The sequence below is a fragment of the Danio aesculapii genome, chromosome 8 (assembly GCF_903798145.1).
Source record: "Danio aesculapii chromosome 8, fDanAes4.1, whole genome shotgun sequence".
NCBI classification, from domain to species: Eukaryota; Metazoa; Chordata; class Actinopteri; order Cypriniformes; family Danionidae; genus Danio; species Danio aesculapii.
This window is the reverse complement of record NC_079442.1, coordinates 51,615,853-51,637,547: the sequence shown is the minus strand read 5'-3', so window position 1 is coordinate 51,637,547 and position 21,695 is coordinate 51,615,853. Positions and strand designations below refer to the sequence as shown.

The following is a 21,695-nucleotide window of genomic DNA, read 5'->3' as shown; positions in this document are numbered from 1 at the left end:
TGATTACTAATATCGTTAACTAGAATTAAAACCCTAAAAATATCATAATTTTTGTACTTTTAAATAAATGTTATCTAAAATAAAAATAAAAGTTGTCGGTGCCAATAGCCTAGTGGTTAAGTGGTGCTCACGGCGACCTGAGTTCGATTCCTGACTCAAGGTCCTTTACCGACCCTTCCCCTCTCTCTGCTCCCAACACTCCCCTGTCTGTATCCTCCACTGTCCTTTCTAATTAAAGGTGAAAAACCCGTAAAAAATAATTATTAAAAAATAAAATAAATATAAATTTAAGTTTAAAGTAAAGTTTTTTTGTTTAGCTAGCCAAAAATTATTTAAACTTTGTTTAACTTAATGTACTGAAATAAAAAAAGAATTGTACAAACGTTAATATAATTTTGTTTTAATTATTAAAACTTAAACTAAAATAAACTTGAAAGTAAAACAATTTAGAGCAGTTTAAAATAATAAATTATTTAAATAATAAATTTAAATAATAAAAATAATTGTGATAATAAAAATAGCACTGATGCACATACAGTGTTGACTTAAAGTGTATAATTATGTTCATATTGTCAAATGACATATTGGTAACTTTTATTATTTTCTTATTGTTTCTTATAGTTCACTTTTGATGAAATGGAAATATTTACAGTAACGAATGTAAACCCCTCTGCTAGATGAAATAAGGATAATAATCATGAGACGGCTGTTTAATATCAGAAATAATTCTGTTTTATTAACTCACCAAGTACTGATATTCATATGAGGAGTAAACCAGGCTCTGGTTGATTGAACTTATTTTGTTTTATTTGTTCAGGATTGAAGCGGTAACCAGCGCTGGACAGATGGGCTCTGTAACCAGACTCAAACAGTTTCTAGAGGTAAGCGTCTTCACAAAAGCACTATTTTACATTAGACATTTGTCAAATTAAAATGAAATAATAATAGTTAATAGTCTCTTGTTGGTATATTAATGGCCCGTTTCCATTGAGAGGTTTGGAACGGGTCGGTACGGGTCACCTTTATCAAGCTTGCGTTTCCACTGCCAGAAAGGTACCCTTTTGGTGGGCGTGGTGTACAACAAAGTTTCAGACGACGTCATTTTTACTCGTGGAAATGTCAAAGTAAAGCCTGGTTTATTCTTCTGCGTCAAGTGATCGGCGTGACCTACGGCGCAAGCCTTGCACGTAGCCGTGCATTTATACTTCTGCGCGCTGTTTCTGTTGCTCTGCAATACACTTCCGAAACGCTAGCTGGCAGTAGGTGTTTCTGTTTCTCTGTGTCGAGTTCCTTCGCTGGTGTTTTGTTTTTTCTGAACGCTTCCTTAATGTACAAGTGGCTCAAATTCACTCATTTTGAGGCAGGAACCGGCGGACGTGCAACAACTTTAATCATAAGCTAAACACAAAACAGCAGTCTCCATCCGGAGCTCCTTCACGGGACTCCACACCCGCTGCATCATGACAGCGCGGCTCTCACCTCCGCCAACACTCGTCAGCGCTACCAAGCCGACCAATCACAGAGCTTGCGCTATGCGTACATGTTATATTTTTTGATTGGTGCTCGTCAGCGACGGCGAGGGGCTATGCGCTTGACGCAGAAGTATAAATCAGCCTTAACACTGTACGGGTCGTTCACATATGATATGAGAAGCACTTCTCACAAAACAGATGCTTTATAAACATAAATACTTGTTCAATACTGTAAGAATGGGTTTTAACAGCAGTTTGACCTGTAGTTCTGCCGAGTGACTAAAAAGTTATCAGCATTGATGGTAAAAAACTGTACATTTCTAGTCAAACCATTCTTCTGCAGTCTTATACCAAAAACGGAAATAAGGGCAGCATTAATTGCTATAAATGTGGGAGAGCATTGATATTCTGTGATTTGTATTCTAAATCGAAAGTAATTCATATATACTTGATGATGAGATGATTTAATGACACTAACATTACAACTGAATTAATTAACTGTATAAAATGATAAAACATGAAATTATAAAAACATTGTACCCAGCTTAAATGTAAGAAATAAAGTTACCTAAGAAAAGAGAGAGACAGGGGGAGGGAGAGAGATAAAGAGAGAAAGTAGGCCTCAAAGAGGCAGAGAAGATAGACTCCAGAGGAGGAGAGGAGCAGAGCAGGAAAGCAGCAGACCAGGGAAAGAGGCAGAGCAAAGTTTACCAGCTGTTTTGTATCTTTCTTGACCATGTGACTAAAGGCCAAATACTGAGACATTCAAACTGACCAATCAACATGTGACCACATCGTAAAACGCCCAAAGTCCACACATCAAGCCCTGATCTTATCGGTATCTGCCTTTGGAATTTGTCTGAGCCTGTTTTGAGAAAAAAACTGTTGCCATATAAACAAATGCATATGATAATTTAGACTCTTACATTACTAATCTTTCTATGAACATGATTTGATTATAACTGCTGATCGATGTGAAATAGCCTACTGTAACGTCTGCAATTATATTAAATAAATAAATGAACATATATGAACACATACAGACGCTTACAGTCTCCGATACCAGTTACATAAAAACTGTGGGAGAGTAAATTTGACATTGTTTTCTCTTCTGGCTGCCGTTATACGCCTCACACTATTGTTTTTTCATTTTCTGGAAGTCCTGATAACAACATCCTGGAGTTTTTCTTTCAATATTTCTGTAGATAGGATTGTAATAAAATAATTTGCTGTACTCTCCCATTTACTGCGCTCTACGTTTACCAACTATGATGACTTCTGCTGCTAAGAAACCCTCAAATGTGAAAAGGGTTCATAGCTTTGTTTCTCCCATCACTAACACACACACACACACACTGCTTCTGTTCTTCCTCACATCCAGACGTCTTTGAGAACCAAGCAGATTCCTCCTCCTAAGAGTGAGCTTGGCTCCGCCTTCTTCAGGTCCTGATTGGTGGAAGTCATCCTGACGGGAGAGTCACTATAATCTACTCAAATTAAGTATAAACTGAAGCCATTCTGTGGGTGAATGTTATAAGAGTGTCTGCATTTTCCCAGATCATCATGCTGTCTTAATTTTTTTAATCTGTGCATGTAAAGAAGTTTTAGTTTTTAATGCATGTGGTGTCTTAATGCATTGATTCAGTCTCAGATTGATCTTAATTCACCCCAAGCCAAGTTTATCATTTGCTTTAGACCAATGATTGTTAATTGGAATCCGCTTCCCACGAACATAAGCCATGATGGAGGAGGATCCTGTGTGTACGCCAAGATGATAGGATGAGATGTACTGTATATTGATGCAGATATTTATGATTTTATATTAAAAGTAGTACACAGCGTCTCAATCTTTTCATATAATTCATCTCACAATGGCTTTTGTTTTTAAATGTTCTTATTTTTTTCTGCTTTTTATATTTACTGTTATTTTCACGTGTGTTTTTTTTACATTTATGTGTGTGTATACAAATTTAATGACCATGTATAGAATATATAGTAAAATATTCAGGCAAAACTATGTACTATAAGAATTTGGTTAGGAGACATTGCATAAGGAGAGCAACACTTGTCATGACAAAATTAAAAATGTATATATTTAAAGCAACTAATGAAAGAAATAACTTTATAAGTTACTTTTTATAAATTAGCATATCTACTGTATATATTATAACTTGTATTTGATTGTAAGTAACTTAATTTGATTATGCAATAATGTGCACCTTTTGTAAAGCTGCTTTGAAACAATAATTATTGTGAAAAGTGCTATACAAATAAACTTGAATTGGATAGACAGACAGACACAGACAGATAGATATGTCTAGTTTTGTTGTGTACATGTGTAAATATACAAATTAAATTACAATGTGTGGAATAATGTAATATTCAGGCAAAATTAAGCATAATTAAATTACATATTTGTGTAGGAAGCCATATAGGCGCATTTTACATTTTCAGATATGTATATTTAACAGATTATTGGCCAATTGTTGAACTATTGCACAGATGATGATTCACAATGTACTAATAGCGCTCATTCATCCGGCCAGTAAGCGGCGCTGTCATTAGAGCTCACTTATTTCCCTGCGACGCTCCGGTAGTTTTGCGTGCGTGTTTGTTTGTTTGTTTTGGCTGTAGGCACTTTAGAAATGTAGTTTGCTTATTTCGTTTGAACCGCTCTTAAACAACCAGATTGCCTTCACAACAGCACACATAGACACAGTTAAGCTTCATATCTGAGTAGCGGGAAGTGGCGGTGTTGTTCTCCGGTTGCTGTGATGCAGTTCCCGGGGTGTTTGGCGGTGTGTTTCGCACTGTGGCTCCGGCTCGGGCTCTGCTGTCCCGGGCTGCTCCTTTGCCGGTCCTGCGGGCACGAGCTGGCGGAAGACGCCGACCTGAGCTTCGTACCCAGCCGCATGGCGCTTTCCCACCGGAACGACACGGTAATCGGCGGGAAGCGCGTGTCCGTGCAGCTCTTCGAGAACCCGCACGGATTCCAGTTTGAAGTCGTAACTTTTCGGCGGGCGGATGTGCTAAAACACTGGCCGGCGGACCGACACTTCAGCTGGTACCCGGGACACTCGTGGACTGCCGCCACCTGCCCGCGCTGCAAAACACACCTGGGTGAGTGTTTACTGAACAGAAAATGTTCATTTTACTGTTAAACCTGTAACGCTTTACAGTAACGTCACTGTTAAACCGTCAACACTTTACTACAACAGTAACATTAAACCGGTAATACATTACAGTAACAGTACATGAATAATGATGTACTAATATGTAGGAGTGTTTACTTGATAGATAAATGTTATTACTGTTAAACCTGTAACGCATTACAGTAACTAACGTTACTGTTAAACCATTGACGTTAACGCTTTACAATAACAGTAATGTTAAACCGGTAATACTTTACAGTAACAGTACATGAATAATGATGTACTAATATTTAAGGGTGGGTGTTTACAGATAAATGTTCTTATTACTGTTAAACCTGTAACGCTTTACAGTAACTTCACTGTTAAACCGCTAACATTAACACTTTACTACAACAGTAACGTTAAACCGGTAACACTGTAACATGAATAACGATGTACTGATATGCAAGGGTGTTTACTTGACAGATAAATCTAATTACTGTTAAACCTGTAACATTTTACAGTAACTGTAACGTTACTGTTATACCATTTACGTTAACACTTTACAATAACGTAATACTTTACAGTAACAGTACATGAATGATGAGGAACTAATATGTAAAGGTGAGTGTTTACTCATATAAATGTCCATAATTACCGTTAAACCTGAAACATTTTACAGTAAGTTACTGTTAAATCACTAGCGTTAACACTTTACAATAACAGTAACGTTAAACCGGTAATACTTTACAGTAACAGTACTTGAATAACAATGTAATAATATGTAAGGGTGTTTACTTGACAGATCAATTATTTTATTACTGTTAACCTGTAATGCTTTACAGTAACAATACTGTTAAACTGTTAACCTTATCACTTTACAATAACAGTAACGTTAAACCGGTAATACTTTGCAGTGAGAGAACATGAATAACAATGTACTAATATTTCAGGGTGTTTACTTGATAGATAAATGTTCTTATTACCGTTAAACCTGTAACACTTGACAATAACAGTAATGTTACTGTTAAACCTGTAATACTTTACAGTAACAGTACATGAATAATGATGTACTAATATGTAAGGGTGGGTGTTTACTTGACAGATAAATGTTCATATTACCGTTAAACCTTTAACACTTTACAGTAACGTTACTGTCAAACCGCTAACGTTAACACTTTAGTATAACAGTAACTTTAAACCTGTAATACTTTACAGTAACTGTACATGAATAATGATGTACTAATATGTAAGGGTGAGTGTTTACTTGACAGATAAATGTTCATATCACCGTTAAACCTGTAACACTTTACAATAACAGTAATATTACTGTTAAACCGGTAATACTTTACAGTAACAGTACTTGAATAATAATGTACTAATATATAAGGGTGTTTACTTGACAGATTCACTATTTTATTACTGTTAAACCTGTAACACTTTACAGTAACAATACTGTTAAACCGTTAACCTTAATGCTTTACAATAACAGTAATGTTAAACCGGTAATACTGTAACATAATTAACTATGTACTAATATGTAAGGGTGTTTACTTTACAGATAAATCGAATTACTGTTAAACCTGTAACACTTTACAGTAACTGTAACGTTACTGTTATACCATTTACGTTAACCCTTTACAATAACGTAATACTTAGCAGTAATAGTACATGAATAATGATGTACTAATATGTAAAGGTGAGTGTTTACTCATATAAATGTCCATAATTACCGTTAAACCTGAAACATTTTGCAGTAAGTTACTGTTAAATCACTAGCGTTAACACTTGACAATAACAGTAACGTTAAACCGGTAATACTTTACAGTAACAGTACTTGAATAATAATGTACTAGTGTTTAAGTGTGTTTACTTGACAGATCAATTATTTTATTACTGTTAACCTGTAATGCTTTACACTAACAATACTGTTAAACTGTTAACCTTATCACTTTACAATAACAGTAACGTTAAACCGGTAATACTTTGCAGTGAGAGAACATGAATAACAATGTACTAATATTTCAGGGTGTTTACTTGATAGATAAATGTTCTTATTACCGTTAAACCTGTAACACTTGACAATAACAGTAATGTTACTGTTAAACCGGTAATACTTTACAGTAACAGTACATGAATAATGATGTACTAATATGTAAGGGTGGGTGTTTACTTGACAGATAAATGATCATATTACCGTTAAACCTGTAACACTTTACAGTAACGTTACTGTTAAAACGCTAACACTTTAGTACAACAGTAACGTTAAACCGGTAATACTTTACAGTAACTGTACATGAATAATGATGTACTAATATGTAAGGGTGGGTGTCTACTTAACAGATACATGTTCATATTACTGTTAAACCTGAAACACTTTACAATAACAGTAATGTTACAGTTAAAGCGGTAACACTTTACAGTAACAGTACATGAATGGACTAACATGTAAGGGTGTGTTTACTCCTATAAATGTTCGTTAAACCTTTAACGCTTTACAGTAAAGTTACTGTTGAATCATTAGCGTTAATTCTTTACAATAACAGTAACGTTAAACCGGTAATACTTTACAGTAACATTACTTGAATAATAATGTACTAGTGTTTAAGGGTGTTTACTTGACAGATAAATGATTTTATTACTGTTAAACCTGTAACGCTTTACAGTAACATTACTGTTAAACCATTAAGCGTAACACCTTACAAAAATAGTAATGTTAAACCGGTAATACTTTACAGTAAGAGTACATGAATAATAATGTAGTAATATGTCAGGGTGTTTACTTGACAGATAAATGTTCTTATTACTGTTAAACCTGTAACGCATTACAGTAACGTTACTGTTAAACCATTGACGTTAACGCTTTACAATAACAGTAATGTTAAACCGTTAATACATTACAGTAACAGTACATGAATAATGATGTACTAATATGTAAGGGTGGGTGTTTCCTTGACAGATAAATGTTCATATCACCGTTAAACCTGTAACACTTTACAGTAACAGTAATGTAAGGGTGTTTACTGGACATATAAGTGGTTATACTACCGTTAAACCTTTAACACTATTCATGTACGTTACTGTTAATGTGAAATGATGTACTAATATTTAAGGGTGAGCGTTTGCTTGACATAAGTGTTCATTTTACTGTTAAACCTGTAACACTTTACAATAACAGCAACGTTACTGTTAAACTGGTAACAATAATAATAATAATATGTAAGGGTGAATGTTTACTCGACAGATAAATGTTTATATTATGGTTAAACCTGTAACACTATTCATGTACGTTACTGTTAATGTAAAATGATGTACTAATATGTAAAGGTGAGTGTTTACTCAACATATAAGTGTTCATATTACTGTTAAATCTGTTGCACTACAATAACAGTACATAGATAAGGATGTACCATTATGTTACTTAAACATTTCCTTATTATAAACTAATGATGAGTTAAGGCATGCACTAATTTAACATGAATTCATATGTGATTAATGGCTACCGTAATTACTTGTTAGTTCATGTTTGTTAATTAATTACCACTTTGGTTTTAGCTAAATGTAACCAATGAACTCATGACCTGTTAATGACTAGCTGGAGGGGCTCATTATTATTATTATTAACTCATTCTTAGCTACTCATGTGTTTAATTTAAAACTCTTGTGTCTTAACTCCTGTGTTTAATCATAACAGCAATGCACATTTGTCTAGTGTGTGTTTATATTGAAGAACAGTAGTGTTCTGTCCATCAAAATCAGCAGTTTAAACAAAGGAATTGAGGAGTATTTAAGTATGAGTTATTGCTAATAATGTGCCCCTCCAAGTAAAGTCATGACATAAATATACATTAACAGGTCATGGCTTCATGTTGGTTACATTCAGCTTAAAAAGTGAAGTGTTAATTAATGTATGACATGTATACAAATAAATGCTAGCCATTATTCACACATGAACTCATACGACTCATTTTGTAGCTAAAGTTAGTTCATGTTTAGCACATATTAGTTCATAATAAAGTAACGTTTAGTTTACATATTACTACATCATTATTCACGTGCTGTTGTTGTAAATTGTTACTGTTAAAACTATTAAATACTGTGACTTTTGAGGAAAGTTTAAATAAGACATTCAGCATAAATGAAACGTACTTTAATGCTGTATTATAGCATGTTTTATTGGTTTAATACTTCATTTTTCACCTTTAACTATTGTGATATATTGTCAGGAGCGTCTCATTATTACACACACCTGAGTGAAAAGTTTGAAATAAGACATTCAGCATCAATGAAACGTACTTTAATACTGTATTATGGCATGTTTTATTTGTTTAATACTTAATTTTTCACCTAAAACTATTGTGATATATTGTTAAGAACATCTTATTATTACACACACCTGAGTTAAAAGTTTGAAATAAGACATTCAGCATAAATGAAACGTTTAATGCTGTATTATGGCATGTTTTATTTGTTTAATACTTCATTTTTCATCTAAAACTATTGTGATATATTGTCAGGAGCGTCTCATTATTACACACACCTGAGTGAAAAGTTTGAAATAAGACATTCAGCATCAATGAAATGTACTTTAATGCTGTATTATGGCATGTTTTATTTGTTTAATACTTCATTTTTCACCTTTAACTATTGTGATATATTGTCAGAAACATCTCATTATTACACACACCTGAGTGAAAAGTTAGAAATAAGACATTCAGCATAAATGAAACGTACTTTAATACTGTATTATAGCATGTTTTATTTGTTTAATGCTTCATTTTTCATCTAAAACTATATTGTAATATTGTCAGAAACATCTCATTAATGAGGGTGTTTGAGTATGAGAATGAGTTTTGAATATTACTGTATTTTTCTACTATTGTTTTATTAATGACCAATTCAGAATTTCTTTGAAATGATACAAATAACTAAATGCTTTGACTTTAAATCTCATGATAGCTTAAAACAGTCCAAGTTTATGAAAACTGCATATTTTTTCAAGTTTGAGATGCATTTATTTTCAGGGTTTCCACGCTTCTTGAACGTACTTGAATTTCAGACATAGATTTAAGGCCTGGAAAGCATTTAAAACAAGCACAGGTCCTTGAAAGTGCTTAAATTCAATTTGAAATTAAATTTGTTTATGGTTTTATTTTAACAATTGTACTCAATTGTCAAAAACAACAACAAAAAACTAAGAAATACTTAAAAAAATAAATAAATAAATCATGCATTTAAATCTTGTACAATAACTCTGACGTTTTATTAGTATTCCAGAAACTGCATTTGAATATCAGTATTGAATTCGATTATTACATTTCTTTAAACGTGACTTTTTAAAATGGTCAAACTTTCTGAATATTACATTTTTAACGTAATATTAAGTGTAAGTGAAATGTAAGGACTTTCATGGTGCTACATATGCAGGGGTATGAATTACAAAGGTGCTTGGTTTGAAATGACCGGTGCTTTAAAAGTCCTTGAATCTGCTGTTCATGAAAGTGTGGGAACCCTGAATTTTGGTTTATATGAAATATATTTTTTTTTTCCATCCTGCACTGGTTTATCAGTAAGCTCACATGTGTGTCGACAAAAAAAATGTCCCAAAGGTATGAGATATGGGGAGAAAATCTAAATATTAAATTTTAAAAAATCCTTCTGACTCTAACGTAACTTTTATTAGCTTTATTTTGTCCTAAATCTGTAGAATTTTTAACAAAAAGGTGCTTCAGTTCCAAAAGTACCTGAGCATAAACTAAAACATGCTTTCTCACTTAAAATTAATACATTTGACCAAAAAACATTTGTATTTTTTCCAGAATTTTATGTCTCTTCTCACTCAAAATAAATCTGAATGTTATTGGGGTTTAAACAATCAGTACAATTCTATTTTTTGCAGTATTTAGACTGCTTGCAGTAATTTTAAATCAATGTAATGTTATGCAAATAAAAAAATAAGTGGATTATTTTCGTGGACGGTCAAAAAATGGAGAACCAATGACTGCATGAATTCAAAAACCATAACTAAATACCCTCCCCAACCCATTCACATGCATTACATCTGAAATCAAAGTGGTTTAACGTGACTATTTCTCGTCCCTGCTGAAGGTTGGGCGTTTCAGCCTAGCGACTGGCCCAGGACAGTGACTCGAGAAGAGTTCGAAGGCTCAGACCAGACTTTTGTGGCACTCATACTTGACCGACTCCTGCAGGAACACTTTGCATCCACACTGCTGATGACGCCCAAATCCTTTAGAAGTTGACGACTAGCCAGACCACACTTTATGCTCTTTAATAAAGATATTTTTATGAGAATTATTATAGAAGACTAGAACGCCTGGCTTCATTTCCGACTGACCCAAAGGAAATCGTGTATTGTTTATAAATTAAGAGTATCCTTTCGTTATGGTGTTTTTACCCCATTGACTTCCATTGTAATTACATTTTTGTTGATTGCAAAGCCATGACAGCTTATAATCATGCATTCTCGATTGTGGGTGGTTAGAAGAGGTACAATTTTCACTGTTGATCATCAGTTGGCAGTCATATCGCATGATGTGCAATGTGGAATCAGGATTATAGTTGACCAGGTATAATACTTCAGAACACATGAGACATTTCAGTTTAACCATAATAAAATGAAAGTTTATCAAAGTTTACCTCTGTAAGGATTTCAAGCGAGTTTAAAGCATTTGGGCACAAGGAATTATCACGTTTGTAGCTTTAAAGATGAATTGTATTGAATTATTTACACAATGAAGAATAAACAGCTTTATTGTACATTTGATTAATTTATTTATGTACATGTATACCAGGGGTCACCAATCTCGGTCCTGGAGGGCTGGTGTCCCTGCAGGGTTTAGCTCCAACTTACCTCAACACACCTGCCTGGATGTTTCAAGTATACCTAGTAAGACCTTGATTAGCTTGATCAGGTGTGTTTGATTAGGGTTGGAGCTAAAATCTGCAGGACACCGGCCCTCCATGAACAAGTTTGGTGACCCCTGCTGTATACTGTTAGACTCAATCATTTGTATAGTTGCTCTATTTATCTCTGCTTGTAATTTGTGTTTTATATTTTATGCACTCCCCTACAAAATCAATCTAAAATTATTAAGGTATCTTGTGAAATATCGCAATATATATTGCATAAAATCAAAATATCGCAATGTAAATTCTTTCCATTATCGTGCAGCCCTATTATGGAATAAAATAATAGTGTGCGCTTAAATACACTTACTATGTTTGGTATATTCTGAGAGCTGATCTGCTTATTTTGAGTTTCTCAGATAAAGATTCTGATTGTAAGTGTGCAAAGGTGTCTCTTATACTCACACACACGCACTATACCATATAAAAGCCAGAAGCTAAGCTGTTTTTTTTGCACTGCAGCTGATGATCAACAGTAAATATGACCGATTTTTACCTCCTCTTAACTGGTAAAACCACCAACAATCAAGAATGCATGATTATATGCTGTCATGGCTTTACAATCAAAAAATGTGCTCATAATGGGGCAAAAACAGCCCCAAACATAACGAAAGGGTAGTCAACTTGGCCAAAGTATATTGAGTTTTTAAAAATTTCCAAAACATCTTCCCAAATTATGTGTCAGAATAGGATTTGTCACCAAAAATCATTCCACTTGCTGAAACACAGAGAAAGTTGTGGACAAATTAAGCCTCAAAATCACCTTGGAGTGGATGAACATGACCAGACAGCACACAAGGATTAAAGGTGCTGTATGTAAGTTTTTGACTCCTCTAAAGCATAGATATACCACAATATGTTTGCAGATATATAAGAAACATGCTAATTGAACATTCTTGTTTAGCTGTAAAACTATGCTGAAGTCAGATACTCTGCTTTGAAAATGTGCGTTACACGCCAGAACGACTGTCTTTGTTTTGGCGATTTAACCCACCCACTGCCAGCTTAGCCAATTATATTTCAGCACCCCGGGTTTCCTTGATGGAAAAACAGCGCATTTCATTCATTTAGTCATGAAGGCTCTCAAAGCATGCGTTTCCAACCGAAATGTGACCTATGGTGGACAGTAGCAGACTCCAAAATGAGATGCAGATTCAGAGTTCCACTTGAGGTGGTTATTAATTAGCAAATAATATAAATATTATGACAAACATTAGATGACAAGATTTGCAGTGATAAGCAATTTGGCTGTTTGCACCAGACCATACCTGTCAACATGTGGATGTGAAAATAAGGGATAATCCCCCCCTGCCCCCCCATTATAAAAAAAATAATGTTTTTATTATTATTTACAAGGGATATAATAATTAGTAAACGTTAGATAAAGCTGCAAATGAATTAGCAAACAGTTCAGCTCATTAAAATTATTAGATATTATCAACAAATTGAATCAAGTTATTAAATCTCATTCATCTTTTCATCACTGTATAATTTAAACATTCTGTATACATTAAATAACAGAGGTGTCACTTTAAAAATGCACAGATCTATAATGAAATGCATTTGACTGCTTTTCTAACTGTTTATGCTCATTTAAGACAAAATTTGTTGTTTAAAAGAAAACCCAGGAAGATCGACATGTCTAGATGTTGCCCTACTGAAAAAAACAGCTTAAACCAGCCTAAGCTGGTTGACCAGCCTGGTTTTAGAGGGGTTTTGGCCACTTCCAGGCTGGTTTCCAGCCTGGTCTTAGCTGGTCAGGCTGGAAAATGACCAGCTTGACCAGCCTGGTTTAAGCTGGACATAGCTGGTTTTGGCTGGGCTCCCAGCCTGGCTAGGCTGGTCAAGCTGACCAGCTAAGGCCAGGCTGGAAACCAGCCTGGAAATGGCCAAAACCCCTCTAAAACCAGGCTGGTTGACAAGCTAAAACCAGCTTAGGCTGTTTTTTTCAGTAGGGTTATTATTATTATTATTATTCATTCATTCATTTTCTTTAATCGTGTGCGTACAGAATCTGCTTGGGAAACAGTGACAGTGATTTATTTATCACTATGGAGCGCATCAGCTGACAGTCATGCATCCTTACATGAACTGACTGTTTTGAGGATTGCATAGGGGCAACACCTGAAATGAATCGCGCCGTTTTTATGTTTATTTTAAAGTGTTTTCATGCCTAAATGAAATGAAAACACAGAACAGGTTCACATTTAAGAGCGAGGGCGGCCCCTGGTGGTTCGGTGGTATGAGTTGCATATAGGGAGGATCGGCTCTTCAGAGATAAAAAATACGGGAAAATACCTTTACAGGATGATAGCAGGATAGAACTGTAAAATATGGGAAAATCCCAGAAAAACGGGAGGGTTGACAGGTATGAACCAGACGATACACGAATAGTGCACTTACTGCACTTCAACAAAATGATAAGGTTTACAATCAAATTATTACATATTAAACCTCTTTAACGTTAAATGTACATGCTTAATCACTGATATGTGAGCCACAGTTCTGAAGTTCAACTCACATTCTTAGCATTTAACACTGAATAAAGCACATGAGGTGTACCTGAGCTGATCATTGTCAGGTTTCTGTTGTTCAGCTGCAAGAAATAGCTGTTTCTAAAATATCAATGCGAGGTATTGATTAGAACAAAAACTCCTTTTAAAGATGGGAAATATTGCTTCTATCATGTGCTGTTGCTTTTATTTAGAACACAATCAGCCTTTAGGCTTGATAGTCATGCTCCTGTTGGTCCTCAATCTGGCAACCTGCGCTTGCAAATGCAATACCTAGTCAATGCACTGGGTGTCAAACTTACATACTGCACCTTTAAAGTCAGTTTCCCACTGACTCAAACAAACAGAAAACGATTAGAACCTTTGTTTTTTTGCAACCGGATGAATGGTGTTTTATTTGAACAAAAACCAATGGAACAGTTGAAAGTGTCCAATACACAACATTCATTGAGGCAGCAGGAGGGGGAAGAAGTTACAAGCATAATGGGACGTTTTTTTATCATTTTATTTTCTTTATCAAAAATGTTATCCATTTCAAATGTGGTGAACGTCTGTAAAACAAGACAAGATAAAAATCAAAGACTCAGTGATGGTTGTCTTTCCTCAGCCCTCCAGAACAGACATTACAAGAGGTGACGGGATTTACTACTGAAGTCTATCAGCCGATTAAACCATGACGGGTTTAAACACCCAAAATAAAGAAAAGCAAAACTGCGGAGAACGCTAGAGCTAGCAGATCACTGCGCACCATGGCTTCTGTTCAATTAACTACACAAAACTTTAACAGGATGAAAATTATACATATTTGTACATATATATATTTATAAAAAACAAAACGAAACGAAAGCACTATTTGTAAATCTACTCCAGACGGCGCGCAGACGATAACTACAGTGTTTTGCTTTTTACCTCGAAATGCATTTGGAAATTGAGATGGTAGATGCCATGTTGGCAAGATTTTGCAGTCAGTTTATTGTGAGTCTGTTCAGGGGACTTCAACATGGCAAGTTCAGGATAGAGGAAAGATGGAGCAAAAAACAAAACAATCTGAAGAGAAGAGGGGGAAAAAGCATACTTGCTCCACAAAAAAAAAAAACAAAAGCCAAAGAAGCATTTTGGAAACAGGACTGGGGGAAATGTGGATATTCCTCTATTTCAGCTTCAGTCATCATCGCCTTCATCATCCTGCAACCGAATATACAAATAATGAGTTATTAGACGCACAGTTTTCAACTAGGTTGCAATAGGTGATGCATTCTAGGATAGACAAAAGCAATTGTAAGAACTCAAAACATCCTCTTACAACGTTAAGATCTTTACATGTAAAACATGACTTGTTTTTGACCCTTATTAGAACGCTGTATGAGTGGGCGTGGCCAATTAGACTCAAATGTAAACGCCCACTTCTCTGATTGGCTGACAATTTTGCATATTAACAGCTAAGCAAGCAGTGGAATAACATTGCACTGATTTTCAGTGGAGGCGGAGCTTATTTACTATTACATCACAGAGCAGAACATTCCAGAACCTGTTGTGTAGTCAGACTGTCTTCAATATCAGCTGATTGTAGAGAAACCACAAAGTTTTGAGTTCTGAAACCGACAGGATGTTTTTATAATACTATAAGCTCTCATACCTCACAAGATTGAGAGAATTTAGGTTTCCCATTTCAGGACCTCTTTAAAAGTGATGACAAATTTACATTGAAGTGCATTTCAAATTGGTTTCATACCTCTCCATCATCATCGTCCTCTTCCTCTCCATCATCATCTCCCTCTTCATCAATATCATCCAGACCTTCCTCATCATCGTCTTCATCCTCTCCCTCTCCTTCCTCATCCTCCATGTCTGGGACCTGTAGAAAAGAGTCAATCATACGAGTTCAGCTTTGAATTGCAAATGAATTACTCGCAATTTCCATTCAGTTGCATAAAAAGGAAGAATTGCTTGACCACGTCATTTAAATGTCTCCCAATGGGGACAAAATAATGCAAAACTACCGCTACGACCTCGGATGAGGAGTTTAATCTCAAACGTTTTAAAGCGGTTTCATGTGGACGCTGTTCTGGAAGTCTCACTACGGCTGGTCTGATAAACAATGTTGAATAGTGGTAAATTGTGATGAGCAATATATTTATGAAAAGCTCTAGCTATTTATACTCGATATAAATTAATCTGAGAGCCAATCAAACAACAGAAATATGCAACAAAAGCCAATCAGTGCATTTAATCTGTGCATTGAAGCTAAACACTTAATAAGCTAGACTAGCAAAAAAATTATGTACAAACCGGTTGCTCTGACTAAAATTTGCATATTTTAGTGTTTACATTTTGCAGACTGATCTACCGCTTAAAAGGCAAAACACTGTCTGACAGACTTGTCTTTTATGGATTAAAAAATATATATATATGATAAATTTACAAACTGCTTTACTTCATGCACATTTATTAACTTTAATTCACTTTGTTTTGCTAAAAACCCGAGTTAATTTAAACCCAAATGTGTAATTTGTGTTAATCTATCATTTAAGCTTACACTATGGGGCTCTTGGATGCTTGATTTTGATTGGCTATTAAACATTCTAAGACCCAAACTTGGTCCTGGAGGGCCGGTGTCCTGCATAGTTTAGCTCCAACTTCTCTCAACACACCTGCCTGGAAGTTTCTAGTGTACCCAGAATGAGCTTAATTAGCTGGGTCAGGCGTGTTTAATTGGGATTAAAACTAAAATATACAGAAAACCGTGCCACCAAGGCTGAGTTTGAGCACCTCTGTTCTAAGCTGAGCCATTAGATTCAGATAACCACATGACAAAGTAGTTCAAGGAAAGTTTTGGCTGCATTACAGAACAATTGATAAGCCATTGAATTATTACAAAATAATGCACACACAAGGTGCAACAAGCACATCAGGTGTCCATAATTTTAAACAATTCAATGGCCAGTTCAATTATTCTTTCCTTAATTAACCCTCTTAATTTGCGTGGCTTCAGTCAGTCAATGTTGGGCTACTTTTTTAAAGCTGGCAGAATTAAAGGGACTGTTCACCCAAAAGTGAAAATTGTCATCATTTACCCCCCACTTGGACTTGTTTTAAACCAGTTTGAGACTTTGGGTTCTGTTAAGCACAAAACATGATAATTTAATGATTATTAAAGGCCTGTAACCACTGACTTTCATTGTAGGAAAAACAAATACCATGGAAGTTGATGGTTACAGGTCTCCAACATTCTTCAGAGCATCTTTTTTTTTGCTATTCAACACCAAACTCAAAATGAAACCAGTTTGAAACAAGGCTGAGTAAATGACAATTATTTTCATTTTTGGGTGAACTAACCCCTAAATTAATTATTAAAGCGTTAGTTTACTTAACAATTGAAATCATTGTGATTATATTTGAGCCACATCACCCAACCCTAAGTCTCACCAAGTAGTACTGTAGCGGATTAGGCCAGATGTCGTCTTTAATGACTTCTCCCAGTTCATCGGCCCCTGAATCAGCGTGATCCGTAAACCAGGTGAAGAAACTCTCCGGCTCTTCATGTTGCCTCTTCTTGCCTGCTTTACTCTGTGTCTGACTGGACCGGCTTGTGAGATCCTGGAATTAAAAAATAATAATAATAAATTTCAGTATTATATTCAGAACTGTACATATCTCAGTCTGAGAAGTCTAGAAAACAAACATTATACTCACTTTTCCCGGTTTCCATTTGATCTCTGTTGACTTTGAGGTTGGGTCGCCGCTTTCATTCAGGTGGATTTCTTTGGAGAGGACTTTGTTCTCGAAATACATGTTTTCATCGAAATACTGAAACAAGAGAGATGGCGAGTTATTAAAATGCTAACATTCTGACGCGTGTAAATAAAATGAAAACACTTACAAAATCTATTCTGTAGCCAGATTTGATGTCTTCGAACTCTGTGACCTCTACTCTGGTCAGATAGTGAAGCGCCTCTTCATCTTCCTCTCCAAGAAGAGCTGAAACTAGAAAAACCAAAACAACATCAGGTGAAATGTTGATTTAACGTTAAAATTATTGAGGAGCATGAGAGTCTGTATGGAAACTTACCTTGTGGGTGGTTGACAAACGTTGTGACCCAAAAGTTGGGGATTTTGGCGATGAGTTCTGACCTCTTCTGGAAAAACGGCTGGCGGAGTTTGTTGTACTTCTGTTCAACTTTGAGAATTTCCTCACTCGCCTGCTCGTTCAGTCTGGATACAATATAGAACATTTTAAAAATTCACTTATAACATTTTTATATACATACATACATATTAGGGTAATTAGGTCTAAACAAACATTTAAATACAACAAATTCTAATTATTAGTTCTAATTATAATTACAGCTAATACAAAATGTTCAAATAAGATTTAAATATCCATTATAAATAAACATTAAACTAAATAAAATGGTAGATTAATAGAAACCAGGGTTTCTGCAGGTTTCAGAGTTAAATTCAAGACTTTAACTCCATTATGAATGAAATTTTACACTCAGAGGGCTAAAGGCTATGGAATTTTTCAAATGGCCCAGATGGAAAATCAAGCAAGCTCTACTTGCATCCATACACGTTTCCTCCCAACATAAACTCTTAAAAAATGTAATGTTTAAAAAACTAAAATAAACTAAATCTATGGGCAACAATCTGTCCAGGTCAATGTCCTCAGCAGTAATTACACTGACCACTTTTAAATAAATGTTATCGTAAGGAAAATAGTTAAATCATTATGATAGAGTTAAAATTTACCTTTTAAAATAAAAAAGTTTTATTGAGATGGATTGTTGGTGATTGTATGGGTTTTGGCCAGATTGGGTAGCAATACATGAACAAAGGAAAATTAAGACCTGTTTAAAGTAAGATTTTAAGATCTACAACACAGTATTTCAGAAAATTTAAGACTTTTGAGGCCTAAAATTTGGATTTTTTTTATTTAAGACCCCGCAGAAACCCTGAGAAACATTATTTTAACATTGAACTATTTTTAAAACAATATTTTAAGTTTATTAATAGATTTTCATTGTATAAATTAAAACTACTTAAATAAAATAAACTATAGAAGTTTTATAAAAGTTAACTAATTTAAATTAAGACAAAAAAACTATTTTAAAGAAACATTAAAGTTAATTAAAACGTCCATTAAAAGAAAAAGTCCATTAATAGGAGCTAAATGTTTTAAAACAATATTTTAGGCTCATTTTTTTTCTTCAAAGAATAACTTAGGAATCTACATATCAAAAAAATCACTATATATGCCTTTAAAATCTTAGGATGGGACTCTAAATAGACTTAAACCCCCAGCAAACCATTTTGGTAATAAAATTCTGTAAAAGCATTCAAGGAAGTTAAACTCACCTGTCAATTTCATTCTGTACTTCATCAATGTGCTCGATGGCTTCTTGCTGTTCTTTTTCTAAACAAGAAAAGGCAAAATCAGCACATTTAATGTGTTTTATCATATCCCAAACATGGTAGTGATTCAAACTGCTCCAAAAAAAGAATTATTAAAGATATTAGCAGTGATTGCTTAATAAATAATTACATAAATAAGCTTGTGCTTCATTTAAATACATTTATTTCATGCGTATATGAACTATTAACGTAAAATATTTTTGTTGTTTGCTATTAAATGTATTTTGTTTAAAGAATTGCATGATCTTCTGTTCAAAATAAAATCAAATAAATGCGCAAAACGATCATTAACGCTTGTATTTCTTATCCAAGCGTTGTTCTACACGTGAGGTAGAATTAAATAGGTTATTAAACAAATTCCGTGCATAAAATCTTTAAGAAATGAGTGTATTTGATGCGAGTGCAGTGGTTATTGGAACTGAACGGAGCCGCGCAGATGCCGCGTGGTTTAAATGTGCGCTTCCCCGCTCGCGCTGCACCTGCTTCCGCCACCACCGCGAACACAAGCCCACCTGAGCTGATAATACACACAAAAACCCACTCCAGCATTAATTTCCACTATTATCGTCAATTTAAAGTCCATAAACCTCCATTAGATCGTGCTGCATCATGGCGGAGGCGCGCTTCGGCTAAGCTAAAGCTAAAACACAACAACAATAAAGCGGCGCGCGGACGCTTCCGTTCCGCATGTCTCATGCGTTTTAAATGCACGAGCTTTTCGGATAAAATAACTCTTGTGATTCATAAAACAAAACCCCTGCAATTTGAGTAGTATTTAATACAGCAGTTTCTTCGTGTCCTAATGAGGCTTTGTGGCGCGCTTATAGTTCAGCTAGAAATCAAACATGGCCTCCGCCGCCGGTTACTACTGCTGCCGCCGCCGCCATCCACCAGACTAGCTCAGTCTAGCCACACAAAGCGAATTTACTAACAATAAGTTAGTACTTAAAATATCTTTCGACACAATAGAAAGTGAAAATGGCCGCCATCTATATTGCTTACCCGAAGTCTCGTCCCCTCCGTCGTGGTTCGAGTTCAGTTCCTTTTTACTGACTTTAGCCGCTGAGGCAGACATGATTTCGCTGAGCGCGACGGAAAGGAGTTTTCAGTGAAAATCGAGCGCTGTTTCTTCAACTCGGCGAGGTAGAAGATCGTCCTCGGCGTCTGGAGATTGTAAAAGGACGAGAGCAGAAACGAGAGTCCGCATAGACAAACTTCCAGCGGCCGCAGATCTCAGTCACACGCGCGCGCTATGCTCTCTTCTCTTTCGGACAGAACGCGCCCCGCACGAGCTCCGAAATCACGCCCCGCCCCCTTCCAGAACAACCGCCGTGCTTGTCTCTCTGGGTTTCTGATTGGTTAGCGTGGCGCGTCGCGAGGCGGAGCTACAAAAAGGGCGGGATTTCTGTGAAGCTCTCACAACATGTCATCTTAATGGAGAGAAAATGGTTCTGGACATCAAAACACATCACAGCAAAGCACACGGCGTTGTTTTGTAATATAATCTACACTGGGTCATTAAAATACTGGACAGTTTAAGTATTAAAGGCATAATATGTTCGATTTCTTTATTAAAATATATATTAAAACAATATAACAGTGTTATATATTTAGCTGACTTGTGTACTTATATTATCACACAATTGTTGGATATAGTGTACAAATTAGGAGAAATAAGTCAATAAAGTTCGTGAGATGGAGTGTGTGCTGTTTGTACTAATGCTGTAACACCCTGGATTTCCGGTTTGGTTTTCTAGAAAACAGTGAAACTGCAGCGAGGCTTTAATATGTTGTGTTTTATTCGACTGCACAGAACAGCATTATAACTGAAGCCTTAAATGTATTTAGTCTGCCAAAACAGACTGCTTCTTCACCATGTGATCACAAGCTGAATATCTGCAAGAGGTGAAGTTTGGCATAATAAAAGCTCTGCTGCTTTTGTGCCTTGTGCTCATCACTCTTATTTCGCTTTACAAGCATTAATCAGTTACCAAATAATTTGCAAAACAATACAAAACGGAGTCTTCATATAACAGAGGTGATTCTGTTGTCTTTCCCCTGCTTAACAAACGAAAAAGAAAGCGGAAATACTGAGTCCATCCCATCCTTAGATTGCGGAGAGAGTAAAGAGATTCACCTCCTAATAAAAAAGAGCTGCAGGATTATCCTAACCAATTCAGCGTTTAATTAATGATGTGCGCGGCTCACTTTGATACTTTGTTAGCAAAACTGGAACC

General features: G+C 35.4%; 3 protein-coding genes across 3 annotated transcripts in view; 2 read left to right on the top strand and 1 right to left on the bottom strand.

Moving 5' to 3' along the window:
• The window catches only part of gle1 (GLE1 RNA export mediator), a 45,366-nt gene extending 42,053 nt beyond the window's left edge, over positions 1–3,313 (top strand). The window contains exons 15-16 of the mRNA XM_056464158.1: positions 818–881; positions 2,854–3,313. Coding sequence (XP_056320133.1) covers positions 818–881; positions 2,854–2,922 — 133 coding nt within the window. The 3' untranslated portion in view covers positions 2,923–3,313. The remainder of the gene's footprint in view (positions 1–817; positions 882–2,853) is intronic.
• A 732-nt stretch (positions 3,314–4,045) lies between these two features.
• Positions 4,046–10,929, top strand: si:ch211-51h9.7 (uncharacterized protein LOC558400 homolog). The gene is made up of 2 exons (XM_056464484.1): positions 4,046–4,592; positions 10,712–10,929. Exons 1-2 carry the CDS (start codon positions 4,247–4,249, stop codon positions 10,864–10,866), a joined length of 501 nt encoding a protein of 166 aa, XP_056320459.1. The 5' UTR covers positions 4,046–4,246; the 3' UTR covers positions 10,867–10,929.
• A 3,479-nt stretch (positions 10,930–14,408) lies between these two features.
• Positions 14,409–20,740, bottom strand: seta (SET nuclear proto-oncogene a). Its single transcript, XM_056464157.1, has 8 exons — positions 20,461–20,740; positions 19,402–19,459; positions 18,116–18,258; positions 17,927–18,030; positions 17,740–17,853; positions 17,473–17,643; positions 15,779–15,901; positions 14,409–15,231 (listed from the first exon to the last, which is right to left on the bottom strand). The coding sequence occupies exons 1-8, from the start codon at positions 20,531–20,533 to the stop codon at positions 15,208–15,210; spliced, it is 810 nt and encodes a 269-aa protein (XP_056320132.1). The 5' UTR covers positions 20,534–20,740; the 3' UTR covers positions 14,409–15,207.
• Positions 20,741–21,695: the final 955 nt, after the last annotated feature.